The following is a 17079-nucleotide window of genomic DNA, read 5'->3' on the forward strand; positions in this document are numbered from 1 at the left end:
AACATGACCGATTGTCGATAAGAGATGAAGATCATATATCGGCTAAATTTAACCTGCTCGTGATATTATCTTCTCTTACAATTTTCTCATTGTAGGCATTTACCCTCATAGGGTAACCGTTGAGAACAGCAATGGCGTAAACTCGATTAATTATTACCGAGAATAGGATGTTGAATATGTATATTGAGGATGATCGAGGCATAGCCAGTATCAACGACATTGCTATTCTCAGCGCTCAACTATTAAAGTAGGCGCATAGAATGAAAAAGCCGGCTGTAAAAGATGATAATTTCCAAGCATTATAACGATTACATTTATATAACAATAAACATAAAAATAATATTATATATGTATATATAAGTATACATACCCGACGACGATTGCCCGCCCAATTGCATCTTTATTTCGATAAATCGTATTTCGGAGAGAAACTGATGCGAAATACGAAAAGGCTTTTCTTCGAACTCGAGCGTACAAAGCAAGTTGCCCGGCATTTCTTGATTTCTCGCGATATCAACGTTTATTGAGAAATACATACGACGTATTCATATTATGACGAAACTTTGAAATACTCCAGAGTGAATCGCGCGCGAAATTCACTTTTCGATATTACTAATCGCGATAAATATTCGGAGCGGTACGAATGTACGACTCTACGCGACGCGACCGTTACTGACTGCAATTCAACATTCGAGAATCGCAAGATTTCTCTCGATAGGATCGATCGAAGCAACGGACCAATCACAGTTGAGAATCATACAATCGACTCTCAACGATTTATATATATATATACATATTTATAAATCATCGATATTCGAATCGCGATACAATAATAATAATACAAGGTACTTAATAAATATTAATACATTTTATAAAATTCATTCAAAAATTGCACATGAAACTCGTTTTTAAACAGTAATAATAGAAAAAAAATATTAATTTTTATGCAATTCCAATTATGTGTTTATTCTAATAGTAATTTCTAATTCTAAAAGCAATTTTGAAATAAAATTCACTTCTGTTAAATACGTTTATTTTTATTACTAGTATATATATGATTAATATTATAATATACAATTCTATGTAAAAAATATGATATATAAGTATCACTTAAATAATCATATAACAGTAACAATAAATCTACTTTGTGAGATACACAAGTTATAATACACATGATCTTATACTTTATCTTATATTATTCTAATCTTATGATATTGATCACCTTATATTCGTTAATATATGCTTTGGGCTTTTTACATTTTATTTTAATAACAATAATAATAATAATACTTTACGAGAATTTATATAAAAGAAAAAGTTTTTTTACAACTTTTTTATATAATTACAGAGTATTAAGTCAATATATAATATATCGAATAATTATTTAAACATAATTTTTTATTTGTTAAAAAATTCTCTATATATATTGTAGAATATAAAGAGAAGTGTGATTTTTCTCCTTAATTTCTCAATTTAAAAAATATAATTTGTGTGATCAAAACTATTGCAATAATTGTAGAAATATTCAATTAGTAAAAATAATCATGACATTTGACTTGATATGAGATTCAATTTCGTGATTTCTCTATGTCAAGAAACTATTATATCAAAAAACATAATAGCATCTCTATATATTCAGTATGTAAAAAATATTGACCGATAAAAAAGATAATAGCAAGTCTAATCAAAACATTTTTTTAGAACTTGCTTTTTGTTTTGTTGCAAACTTGTTCATTCAGCTTGCAATGTGAAATTCGGAATATGATTTATTCCGGAAAATGATTTATTTCAATTAATTATACATGTTTTTCATTGATGTCTAATTAGAAATCTAAATAAATAGAATTCTTCTTCTATATTTTCAATAAGGTGGCGGTTGATGTTGATAGGAATGTTGTGGTGGTTGACTCAAGTGCCTTTGCAAATGCGTCACCAGTTGAGGAGTTGGTTGTTGGCCACCAGCACCACCTTGTTGCTGCTGCTGCTGCTGTTGAGCGACCTGCTGCTGTTGTTGCGCTTGCTGCTGCTGCATAGCCAACATTTGTTGCCTTAAGCGTTGTTGATTAATCGCTTGTTGCTATGTAAAAATAATTAATAACAATAATTCACAAAAATCTTTAGAGATAGTATGTCGATGTCTTAATTTGCATACCTGCTGGAATTGTTGATTTTGTTGCAAGCTTACGTTGGTTGTTCCTACCCCAACTGTACCTGGTTTGCCAGCAGATTGTCGATAAGGAGGAGCAGGTTGATTCTGAACACCTCCACCCATTGGTCCCATTGAATTCATTGTAACGTTTGGCGCCTAATTGAATAATGAGATATCTTTCTTACCATTTTTATATTATTAATTTAAAAACTTACAAATAAATAACGAATAGATCATATGTGAGCTAGTTATTTTTTATCTTAATATTGCATAACATAAATGTATTCTTGAACATACTTGTAAATAGGGCGGCCTCGCAGCACCAGGTTGCATTCTCTGTTGTGGCATATATTCTTGTCCTCTCTGCGGAGCCATCATTTGCTGCTGTTGATTAAACATCATATTTTGTTGTTGATTTAGAATGCCTTGTTGTTGCTGTTGCTGCTGCTGTTGGAGCAACTGCTGCTGCTGCTGCTGCTGCTGTGCTTGCTGTGGCGTTTGCTGCTGTTGTTGCTGTTGCTGTTGTTGCTGTATCATTTGCTGTCCACCATATCCTGCATAATTCTGATTCATACCTGTAAAAAAATTGTTCTTGAACTATGCTCGACTAGAAGATCACTTGTTTTTTATTAAATCATATTATAGGCTAAAAATGCAAATTATAATTTTTCATAACATGTCGCGATTATTTAATTTATTGAGCGGATTTTAATACGTTAAAAAATTACTATTTGTTAATCCAACATATCAAATTAATAGGCTTGCAAATCATATTTTTTTTATATATACCTTGTTGAATTCCAGCATATATTCCTTGTTGCTGCTGTTGTTGTTGTTGTTGCTGCTGTGCCGCGAACATTCCCTGTTGGGGATTTATACCCGGCGCCCCGTGTTGCGCTCTCAACTGTTGTCTGATAAACTGTTGTCTCTGCATTCCTTGGAATGCGCCTGGTCCGGCGACCGGCGTGGCATTTGGTGGCTGCTGTTGTGAGCCCATGAATTGAGTGGACGGTAATCGCAAGCGCAGCATGTTGGATAAAGCTTGCTTGGACTGATTATTCATTCCTGGTCTCTCATAACGCGGACCACTGACCGGTGTAGGCGGCAACTGTTGTCCATATGCATACTGTTGTGCCGGAGTATGAGTCTGTTGATTGCCGTACCATTGCTGCTGAGGCTGCGGTGGTTGGCCAGTAAACATTCCGGGCTGTTGCGTAACGGGAGCCTGTTGATTGGCGAATGCCATTTGTTGCAATTGAGACGGTGGTTGCTATTAATTATAAAAGAAAAAAATATTAAATTTAATATCTTATATATCTTATATATCAACGTGTATAGCTAAACTCACCTGCATCTGCTGTGATATGGGCGTTGTGGGTGTAGCAGCGCCTTTCGTACGTCTATTATGTCGTTTATTTTTCATAGCTTTTCCTTTACCATTAGTGCTAGTATTACCCACTCCGGCGTTACCCACGCTACCGCCAATTCGTCCTGGTGAATCGATGCTCATTGGAGTATCTGCTTTGCCAGGTTCTGATTCCTTCTTATCCGGCTCTAGATCTTCTGGGGGTAATGGCGGCGGATCCAGATAATGGCTAGGTTGACGAATTTGACTGTGTGTGTGATATCGCAATAATTTGTGCGCGTTTTGATATGTGAGAGGTTTACGTTCCAACCGAACAGCTCTGAACCAAGCCCAGGAAAGCGGAGCTGGATTCTTATGACCTTCTAAAAGTTCCCATGCCGATACTCTTTGAGAATCGCATACTTGCAATCCCTAATTTCAAAAATATAACACATTATATACTTCAAAAAAGAACATAATGTTTTTATGTAATAAGAAATATTTTTATTTAAAAATATCAATTAAATAAATGTACCTGTTTTTTATCGATGCTATCGAATCCAGCAATCTTGTTGCCTTTAGTATCGGTCAAACATCCGACCGGTTCGCATGTGATGACTTCCATAGCCAATTTCGGTAACGGTAAAAGTTGTCTAACAAAACGAATGCTCGGAGAATTTCTATCACCCAATTCTTTCTTCAATTTTTTCATTAAATTCTGGTAGTGCTTTTTATTTTCGTCTTTTTCAGACTGCGAATCTGATACTAAAGTAGAGTGGATTAGCGTTGCTAGCATATCTATAACGGTTGTGAAAAGTTCTGCATTATTATTTAAATCTATAACACCATAGCTGACCAATTGAACTAATAAAATTGCCCAGTCCGTCGTAGCAGTCGTATTCCTCTGTATCGTATCAAACACACCTCCGACGAGACTGAATCTTAATTGCAGTGCATCTTGCAGTACTTCTCTGGTTTTAGGATCTTCAGCGCCAATATGCTTCTCCTCCTTACTAGTATTCAAAAACTGTGATAGCTGTGAATGTAGTGATGTCAATAAGCCTTCTCTCTGATCATCTTGACCTTTCAGACATGTTAATACCAATGATAAAAACGGTTGATGATTGAACAAAGAGGGTGATTTGGATCTACCTCTCTCGCGACCAGCTGTTTTCGACCAATTACCAGATTCTAATACCTGTCCTGCTACTTTGAGAACTCTGCCTTGTACCGCACTCGGTAATTTAGAAACCAATGGAGCAACTAGCCATATAGAACCCGATCTTTTATCAGGTTTGCTATTCAAAGTATTATTCAACTGAAAAACGTCAATTGCAGCTTTTGCAACTGTATCCAACCACTGAGAAAGATCATTGCAGCCTGGCGCGAATTGTTTATACATAAGCTGTAAATCCAACCACGACATTCTCAAGCTCCACTGTTCCAGATTTTCCAAAATATTCGTAATATGAGTTTTCTGATCGATAAAAGCTTCAGTCGGAGTATCAGGATAACAAATCATATGTAATAATTTTTGCGCCTGTCGTGGTATTAACATATTATCCAGCAGCATGTCTTGATGACAAAGCTCTTCCGGATTTTGCAAACATCTCTCTAGCACCCATTCTTGACTGCAGATCTGACGTAAAACATGATGAGCAAAATCGGAAAATCCTTTAACGTTTTCCGTTGTTATGCCGGCACTACTGCTGGACGAAGACATAGCTAGATCGAGACCGAGATCATCGCCACCACCTAAAATATCACTAGTTCCTAGAATGTGGCTGATAGATAATTCGCCAGGTCCACTACCACTCACTCCGACTCCAACTCCCACGCTAGCCGGGCCGCCTCCCTTACTGGAATGGCTCAGGGGTATATCAATTTTCTTTGGGGGCTGCTTAGTGGCCGTAGCATCCCCTACTACTAATATAGCTTTGAGCACCGCCAATACTGGTCCTACTCTTATATTATTATGTGCTGCTGCTAATAAGTGCCTGTCACAGCTTAATTTTATGCTGTAACCTCTTGTATTTCCACTTGGAAGTGGATGAGGGCTCGTGCTAACCGAATATAAAGCTGGCTGTGGACATTCGACAGTTTTGAAGAGTCTCAACAATAAATGACAGGTTAAACGCGCACCTGCTTCTGCTTCAATATCGATGTCGCCACGATCGTCATTACAAGTTTTCACCAATGATGGTAATGCTATATGCACAACAAAATCTTCTAAAGAGAAACAGTGCCTTGCTGTAAATATAATAAATCACTGGATTATAAAATACACTAGATATTATATAAGTACTGTTACATCTCACATTTAATAATCACAAAATGTAATATCTTATTACACCTTACCGATTAAAATTGATGTGAATATAGCCAGAGAATTGTGTATACTCAAGTCTTGTACATCGACTTGGTTTAACACATCGATATAAAAAGCAGAACTATTAGAGGAACAACAAAGTGCCATAAGTACTCCCAACCATTCAGCATTGAGAGCATTGCAACATGCAGTTAGTTCCGCGCAAGTTATAGCAATGTCATTGAGTTTATCGTTGTCCGTTTCACTACAGACCGCAACAATCGCATTGCAAACAAAACTGTAACGATTGGCCGGTGTTTCATTTAACTGTCTGGCCCATTGCGGCTCAATTTTTCCACCTCTTCGTGGACTAGTGAAAACATCTACCATAAATTGCGAATTATAAACGTGACTTGAAGGTGTTGGTTGCAATGTGCTATAGAGAGCAGCACGAATTTTCGGATAAGCATTACTAAATGCCTCCACTCCGTGTGATTTCGTTTTCAAAAGGGAACATGTCGAATATAAGTCATACAAATGCGCTAATACGCATCGTTCGGCGGAGCTACAATCACTTGGATTTGAGACATGCTTCACTACTTTGCACAGTAAATCAAACACTGCTGTCGTCTGTTCAGGTGATACTGTAACAATCATTTAAATATAAAACAAATGTAAACATATAATTTAATATATATGCAAGATAAAAATATACTTACATAACAAACAACAGTGATATCTTCTTAATACACCAACTACATATAAACTTAGATTTGTGGTATAACTTCGAATTAATTGACTATTTCTAGTTGTTAATTGGGCCTCTACTTCTGGTAGTTCTTTCAGGATTTGTATACAAACATCAATTAGGCCATATATATTCAATGCCAGTTCCATCAAATCAAAAAGAAACGCTACATGTTCATGAACTGGTAAGTAGGATGAACCAGATAATGCAAATGTATTGAGCATTTCTATAACTTGTGTTGCACACTGCCATGTCACAACGTGTTGATCAAAATAACTTAGATTTTGAAACTTCATAGTGACAGCTTCAAAGTTAAATTCGCTTCGAGAATGTTTCTTCACTTTACCACCTTCTGCGACATCAATACTAAATTTTTTACCAAATAGTTTACATACTTCTTTTGTCATTTTCTTCACGATATGTCTGGCCTCGTCTCTGACACGTCCAACACCATAAAGTAATACATGTCGTTGATTACAGTCGTGTTGACTACATGTTTCGTCCTGTATCAATAAATGTTTATAAATTATATTATAATATTAAGAACAATATATTAAAAATATTTATACATATAATCTATATCTAAACATGTTCAATAAATATGTGAGAGATACCAAAGATATGAGGCCGTAATTTGATCTAACAATTTTCTGAAATTATTTAATGAGGAAAATATTTAAAAAAAAAAATTACTTGTGGCAGAGGGAAATGAGTAGTATACAATAAATGCCTGCTATGACTTGATGGCATCTTTGAATCGAGACTTTCATGACCTCCATGTCCAGTCAATGCATCTTCTTTGGGACTGTCTGGTGCATCCATACTATTTTGTTGATCTTCTTTAATATGCTGTAATATTTTGTCTAAATCGTCATCAATTTTACTGTCATCATAGTCCATAGTACGCCCATGATCTGGTACTTCCAATTTAGTCGGTTTTAAATCTATACCCGGGAAGAGACTATCTTCATCGATTGGTTCTCTATTACTGGGTGTTCCAGGTTTGCTAGCTGCTGGACCTTAATATGATAATTTTATAATTGATTAAGTATTTTAACAATTTCTGAAAGAATATTTTATAAAGAATAAGATAGAAAAAATACCTATTGCTTAATGCTTGTGTCTAAAAAATATCTTTAAAATATACTTTGAATATATTAATATGTGTTCTAGCATTTTTTTTGTTTTATTGTTATGTTAAGTACATTTAGCGCGAAAAACGTTATCATAAACGTATATTTCTTGATTTTAAAATCCATATATAATTTAATATTTCTTTATAACAAACTCTCTAAGAATATACAAGACTATACAAACAAATAATTTTTAGATTTAAATAAATATATATTGCCATTACCTTGAATAAGATCACCTCTTGAAATAAGAGTACACATATACGCATCGTGTGAGAAAACGTCATGCCTTATTAATTCTGAGAAGAGATGAACTAAATTTGTAAACTGGGCCTTGGGTTGAGTTGAAGTATTATCCAAGACTGGCGCATCCACATCCAAAAATTTCATGAGCAGGGGTTGAAAGATTGGAAGTACAGGCGGACTTCCATTACTGCATGTACTGTCTTTGTCATCATTATCATTAGTCTCACCAGTAGCCTCACTTTGTCTCTTCTCAAGAAGCTTAGCAACCGCCATTGCTCTATGTTCTCCCCAACGTTCAGCGCTTACAGCCCATTCACATAAAATTTCAACTACTGCTGAATCCTGTTGTGGATTATATTCTGTCTTTGTATCACGTTCATTACAGTTATCTTTCGGGGGTGATGTAAAAATTTTCGCATACAATGTATCGAGTGAATTAGAGGCATCCATTCTATCAAAACTGTGCCGATCGAGAGCGTCTAATGCAGCCAAAACTTTAGTAGTTGTCGTTCTAGCACTACTCTGTTGCCATTTATCGCATGACCATCTACCTTCTGCTGCTTGAGATCGTGCTCTTATATTTTCCTGTGCTATTTTAAGTTGTTTCATTATAGGATTGCCGGAACTTGCTGGTGGACATGGCAATGCTGCAGGAGGACATAGTAAATAATCTAAGGGTGATCCATTCAAAATAGATGGAGCTTTTCCCTCGCCAACGCTATTCCAAACCAATGCTGTTGGACACTCCAATGTTATGACCTAAAATTGAATAAATTTCTTATATATTTCTTATATATATTTCTTTAATACCACAATAAAATTAATTTAATGTATAAATTAATAATATATGTTAGAGAATAGTAACATTTTGTTCACCTGTATTATAGTAGATAAACTGTAAATTATATCTCTGTGATGTGCACAAGTTAAATAATCATTAAAAGCAATTGTCAAAGGATTCAATGGTCCTTGAACAGGAACAGTAGTATCTTTACTGTTATTAACTTCATTCTTAATGACAGAGGGACTCTGAGGATTGTTGTTACTTTCAATATTATTACACATATGTGCTAATTTACGACAGCACAAATATGCCAATCGTCTAGCTAATAATTCAGATTGTATAAATTCTTCTAAATATTGCAGAGCCAATGGTAATAGAAGCTTTAGTATACCATCTTCTGAGGGAGAAGATCTAATCTTGTCTAATAATTCTAGGATCCATTGTAGTAACTCTTGTCTGTCCAGCAAGCCTTCCTCAAACATGTATTTAGCCAACTGTACACAATAGTGCCATTGTTTAAGTGCTAATTTATGTTCTTCATTCATTGTATTGCCTGTTACAGGCTGACTGCTCGATGTTGGTGTAGGTGGTTGATTATTGATAGAATTGTTATTATTGCTCGCATTATTATTAACATTGTTATTGTTACTATTGTTGTTGTTACTGCTATTATTTGTCACGGCAGTCCCATTACTGGTACAAGAATTGTTTGTTGTACTATTATTGTTGCTGGTATTGGCTACATGATTACCCATATGATAATATTCTTGTAGCTTAGATAATTGATCTTTCAAAAATTTTATCAAGGTACCTGTCCATTCTACAAGAGAAAAAAAAACAATGTTTAATATTCTTTATAATAAAAAAAATTTATACAAATTTTTATTAAGTTATGATTTTAAACAATACATCTAAATTAGTTTTGTAAAATTCCATAAAATTCTCAACAAATTATTTAACTAGTTAATTTTTCTTGTATCAATTTTATCAGAGATAGTAATAGCTATATTTCTTGACAACATATAAAATAAAATTGTATTTTACCTGTGGTTGGATCAGGTAGCTGACGCTTCTTTATCTTGGCCTCTGAAACTGCAACAGTATAAGCTGAACTAAGCTTGATAAACCAAGCTGCTCTCAGCATTGGCACTTGATATTCGCAGAGCATCATAAATATCTCTTCCTTTTTATTGAAATTTGGAGCCTTTTTTGCAAGAGCGACTAGTGGCTTGCTGCCCGAAAGATCTTTAAACCATGCTTCAATACCATTTTTAGTTCTAGCTGTTACTGGCCAAAAGTTGTCTTTGGGATTAATCTGCTGTCTCTTCCTACCAGTGTCGGGCATCGTCGCGAGTTCTTCTTTTTTGGCGAGGATCGCGTTAAAATACGCGCCGACTTTGGCGGCAGTGACATTGGAGCTCCTAGCTGTTCCAAATTCATCCGCGAGTTGAGGTAAAGTGGTAAAGCCATGCTTGACATTTGTAAGCGAAAGCTCGTCCTCCTTTTGCTTCGGCTCCTGCGGATAAACGTCTGGAGGGCCCAGTCTCGGCCTTTTTAGTGGCCTTTTCTCGTACAATATGCCCATCATGGTACAATTGTATGCAAAAGATTAAAGCACGTACACGATCGTAAACATCATCGCTGTGCTAACTACGTAAATAAAACTTTGATACTTATCAATTGCAAATACACACACGCGTAACCTCTATTAATCGACCTTGTAAAATTTACATTTGTGCGCATCATCGCGATTTTATCTGAGACTTGCTAGACGACGTACCGACGCCGTTTAGATCACTGTATCACCGTCGCATCATTGACGTTGATCGAAAAACACTGATGTATGAAGGATCAGAGTTCGTCACGAACAAAACTCTAATTGTAGCTTACATTGCATTTATCTTACTATCTTTTCTTCTTGAGATTTATACAATTGCTCACAATTGTAGTTTATATATGTATTGTAAAAAATTTCAGCTATTATCAGCTGGTGTCTGGTATCCGCTGATATGATTCGTTCGTATATTATCCAGTATCATGATAGATATGTGAAGGACTGAATCTAAAAAATAATACATACGAAACTTGATTGCCCATGAAATCTTCTGATTGGTCTATTCAGTAAAAATCCCTAAGCACCGGTCGTTGGGAATGGTGTGCGTCATCGGATGCGTTCCGCTTCACGCATTGCGCCCATAGATCACCTGAAAATCTATAGTTCACGTTACTTATATTATAGATTTCCAAACGACTATGTGCTCTATGCATGAAACGAAACGCAACCATCGTTTCTCGTGTCAATTAAACGGCGCGAAATTCAAAACCAACAATAGCGCAGATTTATCGACGAATGGCGGGGCAGAGGGGACGTGGAGAACTGATCTTATTATTAGTCACCAGGATTATTAGTCACCAGTCACCAGGCAGAGGCAGAGACCAGAGACTCGTCGTCGCGCGCTTCATGCAACTTCATGACGTGTCATGGCAGCGCTCGAGATGTGATACGCGTTTACGTGTGCTCGCGCCGTTTCGCGTAATCCCTCGTAAACGAAAGAAACCTGTGGTGTATGATGCGATCGGACGCTTTCATGTAGGAGAGTATATATTTTATGCAGGAAACGCGAACGCTGGGCGAATAGAAAGTTTCAAGAAAAACAGCCTATTTCGTCGACGACAGCGATGAGGACGACGACGACGAGGGCGACGGCAATCTTTTATACGCTATGCATATTTCACAGTGCCACGGCCTTCTATTTGCCCGGCCTGGCCCCTGTGAATTACTGCAAGGTCGGCGAGACTACTCCAACCTGCAAAGTATGTGTATAAAAAATTGTGGCCGGTTGGTTATGATCGTGACGGATCACATAGATGTTTCGTGTTATCGTGCATTAGTGGTACACCTGCGCGCATACATTATGTTCTTTATCTTTTTTACGCACTAAATTTTATTTATATTTCTTATCTTTTGTTAATTTCATATCAAATATTTCAATATATACATATGTATATATATATATATATATATATATATATATATATATATATATATAATTGTACCAGTATCTTATTTCTTTATGATTACATATCTTCTTTTTATATATATATCGCGACTAAACTTTATGATTTTTTATCTAAATTTTATTTATATATATATATATATATATATATATATATATATAATATAGTAAAATTATATATCTATTTAAATCTGTTTCAGTCTGATATTAAATTGTATGTAAATCGTCTAAACACGGAGAAGTATGTCATCCCATATGAATACAGTCAGTAAGTAATATTATAATATTTGTGATCTCTTTTTTTTATTATATTTTTCTAATATAAAAAATATCACTTTTGTAACCATTTTTAATATTTTACAAAACTTTAATCTAGTTTTGACTTCTGCTTGGGAGATGATGAGCAATCTCCAGTTGAAAACTTGGGACAAGTTGTGTTTGGAGAACGTATACGTCCATCTCCATACAAGGTAGAAGCAATAAGATTCAAAATCAAATTTTTCAAACTTACATTCTGAAGACATCAATTAAAAGATGTTATTGTATTTTTAGTTGACATTCTTGAAAGATGTCAAGTGTGAAATCGCTTGTAGAAAATCATATGAAGGAGGTGATGAAAAATCTGAACAGAACTTGCAGTTATTGAGAAAAGGGATAGCAGTCAATTATCAACATCACTGGATTGTTGGTAAAGTATCGAAAAGTTTTGAACAGTCGAAAATGTATTTAATATCTTTTTATAGTATCAATTTATAGTATCAAATAGAATTATTTTTTTAAAATATATATTTTGAGTCACAATTATTTTTTATAATGCTATTTTTGTTTATATCTCAGAAAGATATTTTTATATTATTCATATAATTATGTATCTATTTAAAAAATTAAAAAGAAGAGAGAGAAATAATAAATGTGAGCAAAGTTATATTGAGTTCTTGTGTTATAATGTTCAGAAATATATTTACTTTAAAAATGTGCATTTAGCTTATATTTATTAAGATTTTATTTTATTAAATCATTACTTATTTAACTTATTATAATTTAACTTTGTATAATTTGATTTTCTGTTATTGATCAACAAATTTTTACAAAAAAGAAAAAGATTATTAAAAAATTATTATATAAATAATTCTCCTGAAAAGCTACAGTTTTGCAATTATTTTTAATTACTATCTGTATCCTTATAAAAACTTGCTAATACTCAATTAATGTGTTCCATTTCTGTTAAGATAACATGCCAGTAACATGGTGTTATCAGTTAGAAGACGAGCGACAATATTGCAGTACAGGCTTCCCTATGGGTTGCTATTCCAAAGAGTCTAGATCTCAACAAGACACTTGTACTATACATGTGAGTATGGAGCAAGATATTGAATTCTTTTAATATTATGAAAACATTAAATTTAATATTTCTTTATGCTGTTAGGGTCCATACAACAAACCGAAAACTTACTATTTGTTCAATCACGTGAATCTTACTATAACTTATCATAGTGGTGCTACAGAAGAATGGGGATCAAACTTTAAGGAAAACGGTGGTCGTATCATATGTGAGTATTTATAAAACTGATCCAGTTTTCAATAGCATTTAATTACACATTAATAAATATTGCATTAATTATGAGTGTATTTTTAACAGCTGCAAAAGTAGTGCCTCACAGTATTAAGCATACTACTGCACTTGATTGTGAAAGTCAAATACCGTTAGAGATACCAGCCAATGAGCTCTCAGGTGGACAAACATTTCATGTGACATATACATATTCCGTTAAATTTGTGGTAAGTTTTCACAAATATGAAATAATATAACACAAGAATATCTAAGTAGTAATTTGCAAAATTTACTTATTCTTCATTTTATATATTATGTATTTTATATATTATTTTATGTGCACATAATTTATTATCATATCTTTGTTATTATTTCAGAAAAATAACACGATCAAGTGGTCGTCCAGATGGGATTACATTTTGGAATCGATGCCACATACGAATATTCAGTGGTTCAGTATTCTTAATTCACTGATAATCGTTCTGTTTCTCTCTGGCATGGTGGCTATGATAATGCTTCGTACATTGCACAAAGATATTGCACGATATAATCAGGTACTTATATATCACAATTTTACATAACTTTGTACTCAAATAGCTTAAGTTTTTTTTATAACTTTATAAATATTTTTAAATAGCTTTAATTTAACATAGCTGCACATAATCTTCCCTATACACATCTTTTTATTTTACTACAATGTGAATATAAAATATTGAAAATACATTTCTGTAAATCTTTCTAATGATAACATTATTTTACTAACTAAATTATTTTAATTTAAAATATCTTAAAAGGACATGATTTTAAAAAATAATGTTTTTTTTTTTATTAAAGATTATATGCATAAACACGCATACATATTGTATATACACGTGCATGCGCGCGCATGTTTATTTATGTTTGAAAACCTTTGTGTAAAATTATTAAAATTTTAAAGATTTGTTCAAAAATATGCTATAGAAAAAGACACTACATTTAACATCAAATACTTTGAAGCATTTGATTAAGCAATCAAAATAAAGAAGAAATTTTTGTTCCATTTGTTTTGATTAATCAAATTCAAACATCAAGTAGAATACCCATAAATTAAAGTGTTCTGGTAGTTTTTGCAAAAACTTTCTATTTATACATATAAGCAAAAATTCATTAAAATTTTCTCAAAATTTAGTTTCATTGAATTATGTCCTTTTAATTCAGTAATTATCAAATTGCATACTAATAATAAAAAATGCTTTGAATAACTTAGCTCGATTGCATAAAATTAAATTTATATTTTATAAAACAATGTAACATATTTTATGAAAAGGTGAAGGTAACCAAACGTTTTCTTCACTTTTACAAAATTGTGATCCGTTTGTCTGTGTTGTGATAACGCAGGCCTACTTCCAGATAGAATCAGGAGAAGATGCGCAAGAGGAGTTTGGATGGAAATTGGTACACGGCGATGTATTCCGCCCTCCGCGTAAAGGAATGTTGCTTTCGGTTCTGCTTGGATCTGGTGTTCAAGTGTTCTTCATGACGTTAGTTACACTAGGTAGATCGTATTTATACAATTATGAATTAAATTTAAGATTATTTTAGAATTACGAAAAATTTCAGTTTAACATATATTAATTTAGATTAAATTCATGCATTAATTATTTTACTTTTATGTCTCTCAAATGATAAATTACAAATATAATTCTAGCATTTGCTTGCTTGGGTTTCCTTTCACCTGCTAATAGAGGCGCACTGATGACTTGTGCGATGGTTTTGTACGTTTGTTTGGGAACTACTGCGGGATACACAGCCGCTCGGATATATAAAAGTTTCGGTGGAGAAAAATGGAAATCCAATGTCTTACTTACATCCATGCTTAGTCCTGGGTAAAACTCACATTATTTACGATATTATTTATTGATTTTATTGCATTTGAAATAAGATAGCCTTTCTTTTATCACTTATATTCGAGACATAGGTATATATTACAAGATTATATGATTTTTTCAGAATCGTGTTTGGCTTATTCTTTATAATGAATTTGATATTTTGGGTGAATGGAAGTTCAGCTGCAGTACCTTTCAGTACTCTAATTGCACTACTAGCATTATGGTTTGGAGTATCAGTACCATTAACATTCATTGGCGCCTATTTTGGCTTTAAAAAAAGAGTAATTATTGATTTATATTATTTTAACATATACAAATAACTATTTATAATATTATGAATAATGCCACAGGCTTTGGAACATCCAGTGCGAACGAATCAGATTCCTCGACAGATACCAGAGCAAAATTTCTACACACAACCAGTACCCGGCGTCATAATGGGTGGCGTCTTACCGTTTGGTTGTATATTTATACAGTTATTCTTCATACTTAATTCTCTTTGGCAAGTATATTTTTACACATACAAAATATATATATATATATATATATATATATATATATATATATATATATATATATGTTTCTTTATTAATAAACATTCTCTCTTATAAATCATTTCTTATAGGTCAAGCCAAGTATATTATATGTTCGGATTTCTATTTTTGGTTTTCCTTATACTCGTTATCACATGTTCCGAGACGACGATTCTACTCTGTTATTTCCATCTTTGCGCGGAGGTAAATATATAACGAGGACAACTGAATTTCTTTTGTTAAATATCGTGTGATGTGAATAAAATTATTTACAGGACTATCATTGGTGGTGGCGCAGCTTTCTTACATCCGGTTTTACTGCTGTCTACTTGTTAATTTATTGTATACACTTCTTTGTCACTAAATTAGATATTGAAGGCGCCATTTCTACGTTCCTGTATTTCGGATATACATTTATCATGGTTTACTTATTCTTCCTTTTGACTGGTAAGTATTATTCATTATATATATAACTACAGTATTTAAAAAAACAAAAACAATTAAAACTTTTTTTCCTTTTTAGGTTCCATTGGTTTCTTCGCCTGTTTTTGGTTTGTACGCAAAATTTATAGTGTTGTGAAGGTTGATTAAATAAAACTGATGGCGAGAACAATGCCTGTTTGATGAATGTGGTAAAATTAATGTGAAATTGATCGAAACGAGAATGAGCGATAGTCGATATTACATAAATTGGCATCAGGACAAAAAAATTTGTTGCGATAACGAGTGAATATTAGTATATTCTTCGCATCGTTACTGTTGAAATATATCTCGTACTTCAAGTATTATCATAATAAATATGATTTATTTTATTAATACAAGAGTTACGATTTTCGGATACACATCGAGCTTGCATTATCGACTATCTGACATTCTTAAAAAACATTTTCCCGAATAAGCGTCTAACGTACATCTTGCATATTGATGTATGTTTCAGGTATTCGCAAAAATTAACTATTGCATGAGCATTTTATTTTACTTATTCGTTTCTGCAACAATTGGAGAAATGTTATACAGTATGCAATCATGACATGTTTCGATTTTAATCTCATAATGTTAAATTTTTGATGATAAAAAATCTGACCAGATTATTTATCATTTATTAATACATTTATCATCGCAAAGAGATGCAAAGATGATTTCTTTAAATTAAAAATTGATAAAAGTATTAATAGTGAAGTACATAAGAGAAAAATCGTAAGTACAATTTAATTGAATGAAACGAGCGTCATATCGTGTTTTTCAAATTATATAGATTTACACAAGTAAATGTACAAATTGAGAACCAATCTAACAATTGAATTTGAATTCTCTCTAAGTCTTTCTTTTTTTTTCTTCGTTGCTATTGCTATTATTATTTGTAGTGATATGTATAGAAATATATATATATATATAT

General features: G+C 33.3%; 2 protein-coding genes across 3 annotated transcripts; one reads left to right on the forward strand and one right to left on the reverse strand.

The window, feature by feature from the left end:
- Nucleotides 1-1016: 1016 nt before the first annotated feature.
- On the reverse strand, nt 1017-10715 carry LOC126849750 (mediator of RNA polymerase II transcription subunit 12). Its single transcript, XM_050591928.1, has 12 exons — nt 9758-10715; nt 8806-9533; nt 7908-8688; nt 7244-7569; nt 6522-7053; nt 5853-6446; nt 4030-5744; nt 3498-3926; nt 2939-3419; nt 2447-2724; nt 2153-2305; nt 1017-2077 (listed from the first exon to the last, which is right to left on the reverse strand). Exons 1-12 carry the CDS (start codon nt 10299-10301, stop codon nt 1862-1864), a joined length of 6777 nt encoding a protein of 2258 aa, XP_050447885.1. The 5' UTR covers nt 10302-10715; the 3' UTR covers nt 1017-1861.
- A 390-nt stretch (nt 10716-11105) lies between these two features.
- LOC126849768 (transmembrane 9 superfamily member 2) lies at nt 11106-16307 on the forward strand. Of its 2 annotated transcripts, none has more exons than XM_050591979.1 (15): nt 11106-11527; nt 11931-11998; nt 12107-12200; nt 12283-12418; nt 12960-13081; nt 13157-13280; nt 13370-13509; nt 13660-13836; nt 14660-14816; nt 14970-15147; nt 15272-15431; nt 15501-15652; nt 15776-15887; nt 15959-16130; nt 16207-16307. In XM_050591979.1, the coding sequence occupies exons 1-15, from the start codon at nt 11393-11395 to the stop codon at nt 16272-16274; spliced, it is 1995 nt and encodes a 664-aa protein (XP_050447936.1). In that variant the 5' UTR covers nt 11106-11392; the 3' UTR covers nt 16275-16307. The 2 variants fall into 2 exon arrangements, with proteins under 2 accessions (XP_050447936.1, XP_050447938.1); XM_050591981.1 differs by having other exon boundaries at nt 14672-14816.
- Nucleotides 16308-17079: the final 772 nt, after the last annotated feature.

Source organism: Cataglyphis hispanica, chromosome 5 (genome assembly GCF_021464435.1).
Source record: "Cataglyphis hispanica isolate Lineage 1 chromosome 5, ULB_Chis1_1.0, whole genome shotgun sequence".
Classification (NCBI taxonomy): domain Eukaryota; kingdom Metazoa; phylum Arthropoda; class Insecta; order Hymenoptera; family Formicidae; genus Cataglyphis; species Cataglyphis hispanica.

What these genes read in the sequence shown, in the direction of transcription:
- LOC126849768 (XM_050591979.1), top strand. Translation starts at nt 11,393, where the DNA reads ATGAGGACGACGACGACGAGGGCGACGGCAATCTTTTATACGCTATGC. An exon ending in AAACGGTGGTCGTATCATAT is followed by an intron (nt 13,281 to 13,369) that starts GTGAGTATTTAT and finishes TATTTTTAACAG; the next exon opens with CTGCAAAAGTAGTGCCTCAC. An exon ending in TTCATACTTAATTCTCTTTG is followed by an intron (nt 15,653 to 15,775) that starts GCAAGTATATTT and finishes CATTTCTTATAG; the next exon opens with GTCAAGCCAAGTATATTATA.
- LOC126849750 (XM_050591928.1), bottom strand. Translation starts at nt 10,301, where the DNA reads ATGATGGGCATATTGTACGAGAAAAGGCCACTAAAAAGGCCGAGACTG. An exon ending in AAGAGGTGATCTTATTCAAG is followed by an intron (nt 7,570 to 7,907) that starts GTAATGGCAATA and finishes TATCATATTAAG; the next exon opens with GTCCAGCAGCTAGCAAACCT. An exon ending in ATATCACTGTTGTTTGTTAT is followed by an intron (nt 6,447 to 6,521) that starts GTAAGTATATTT and finishes TGATTGTTACAG; the next exon opens with TATCACCTGAACAGACGACA.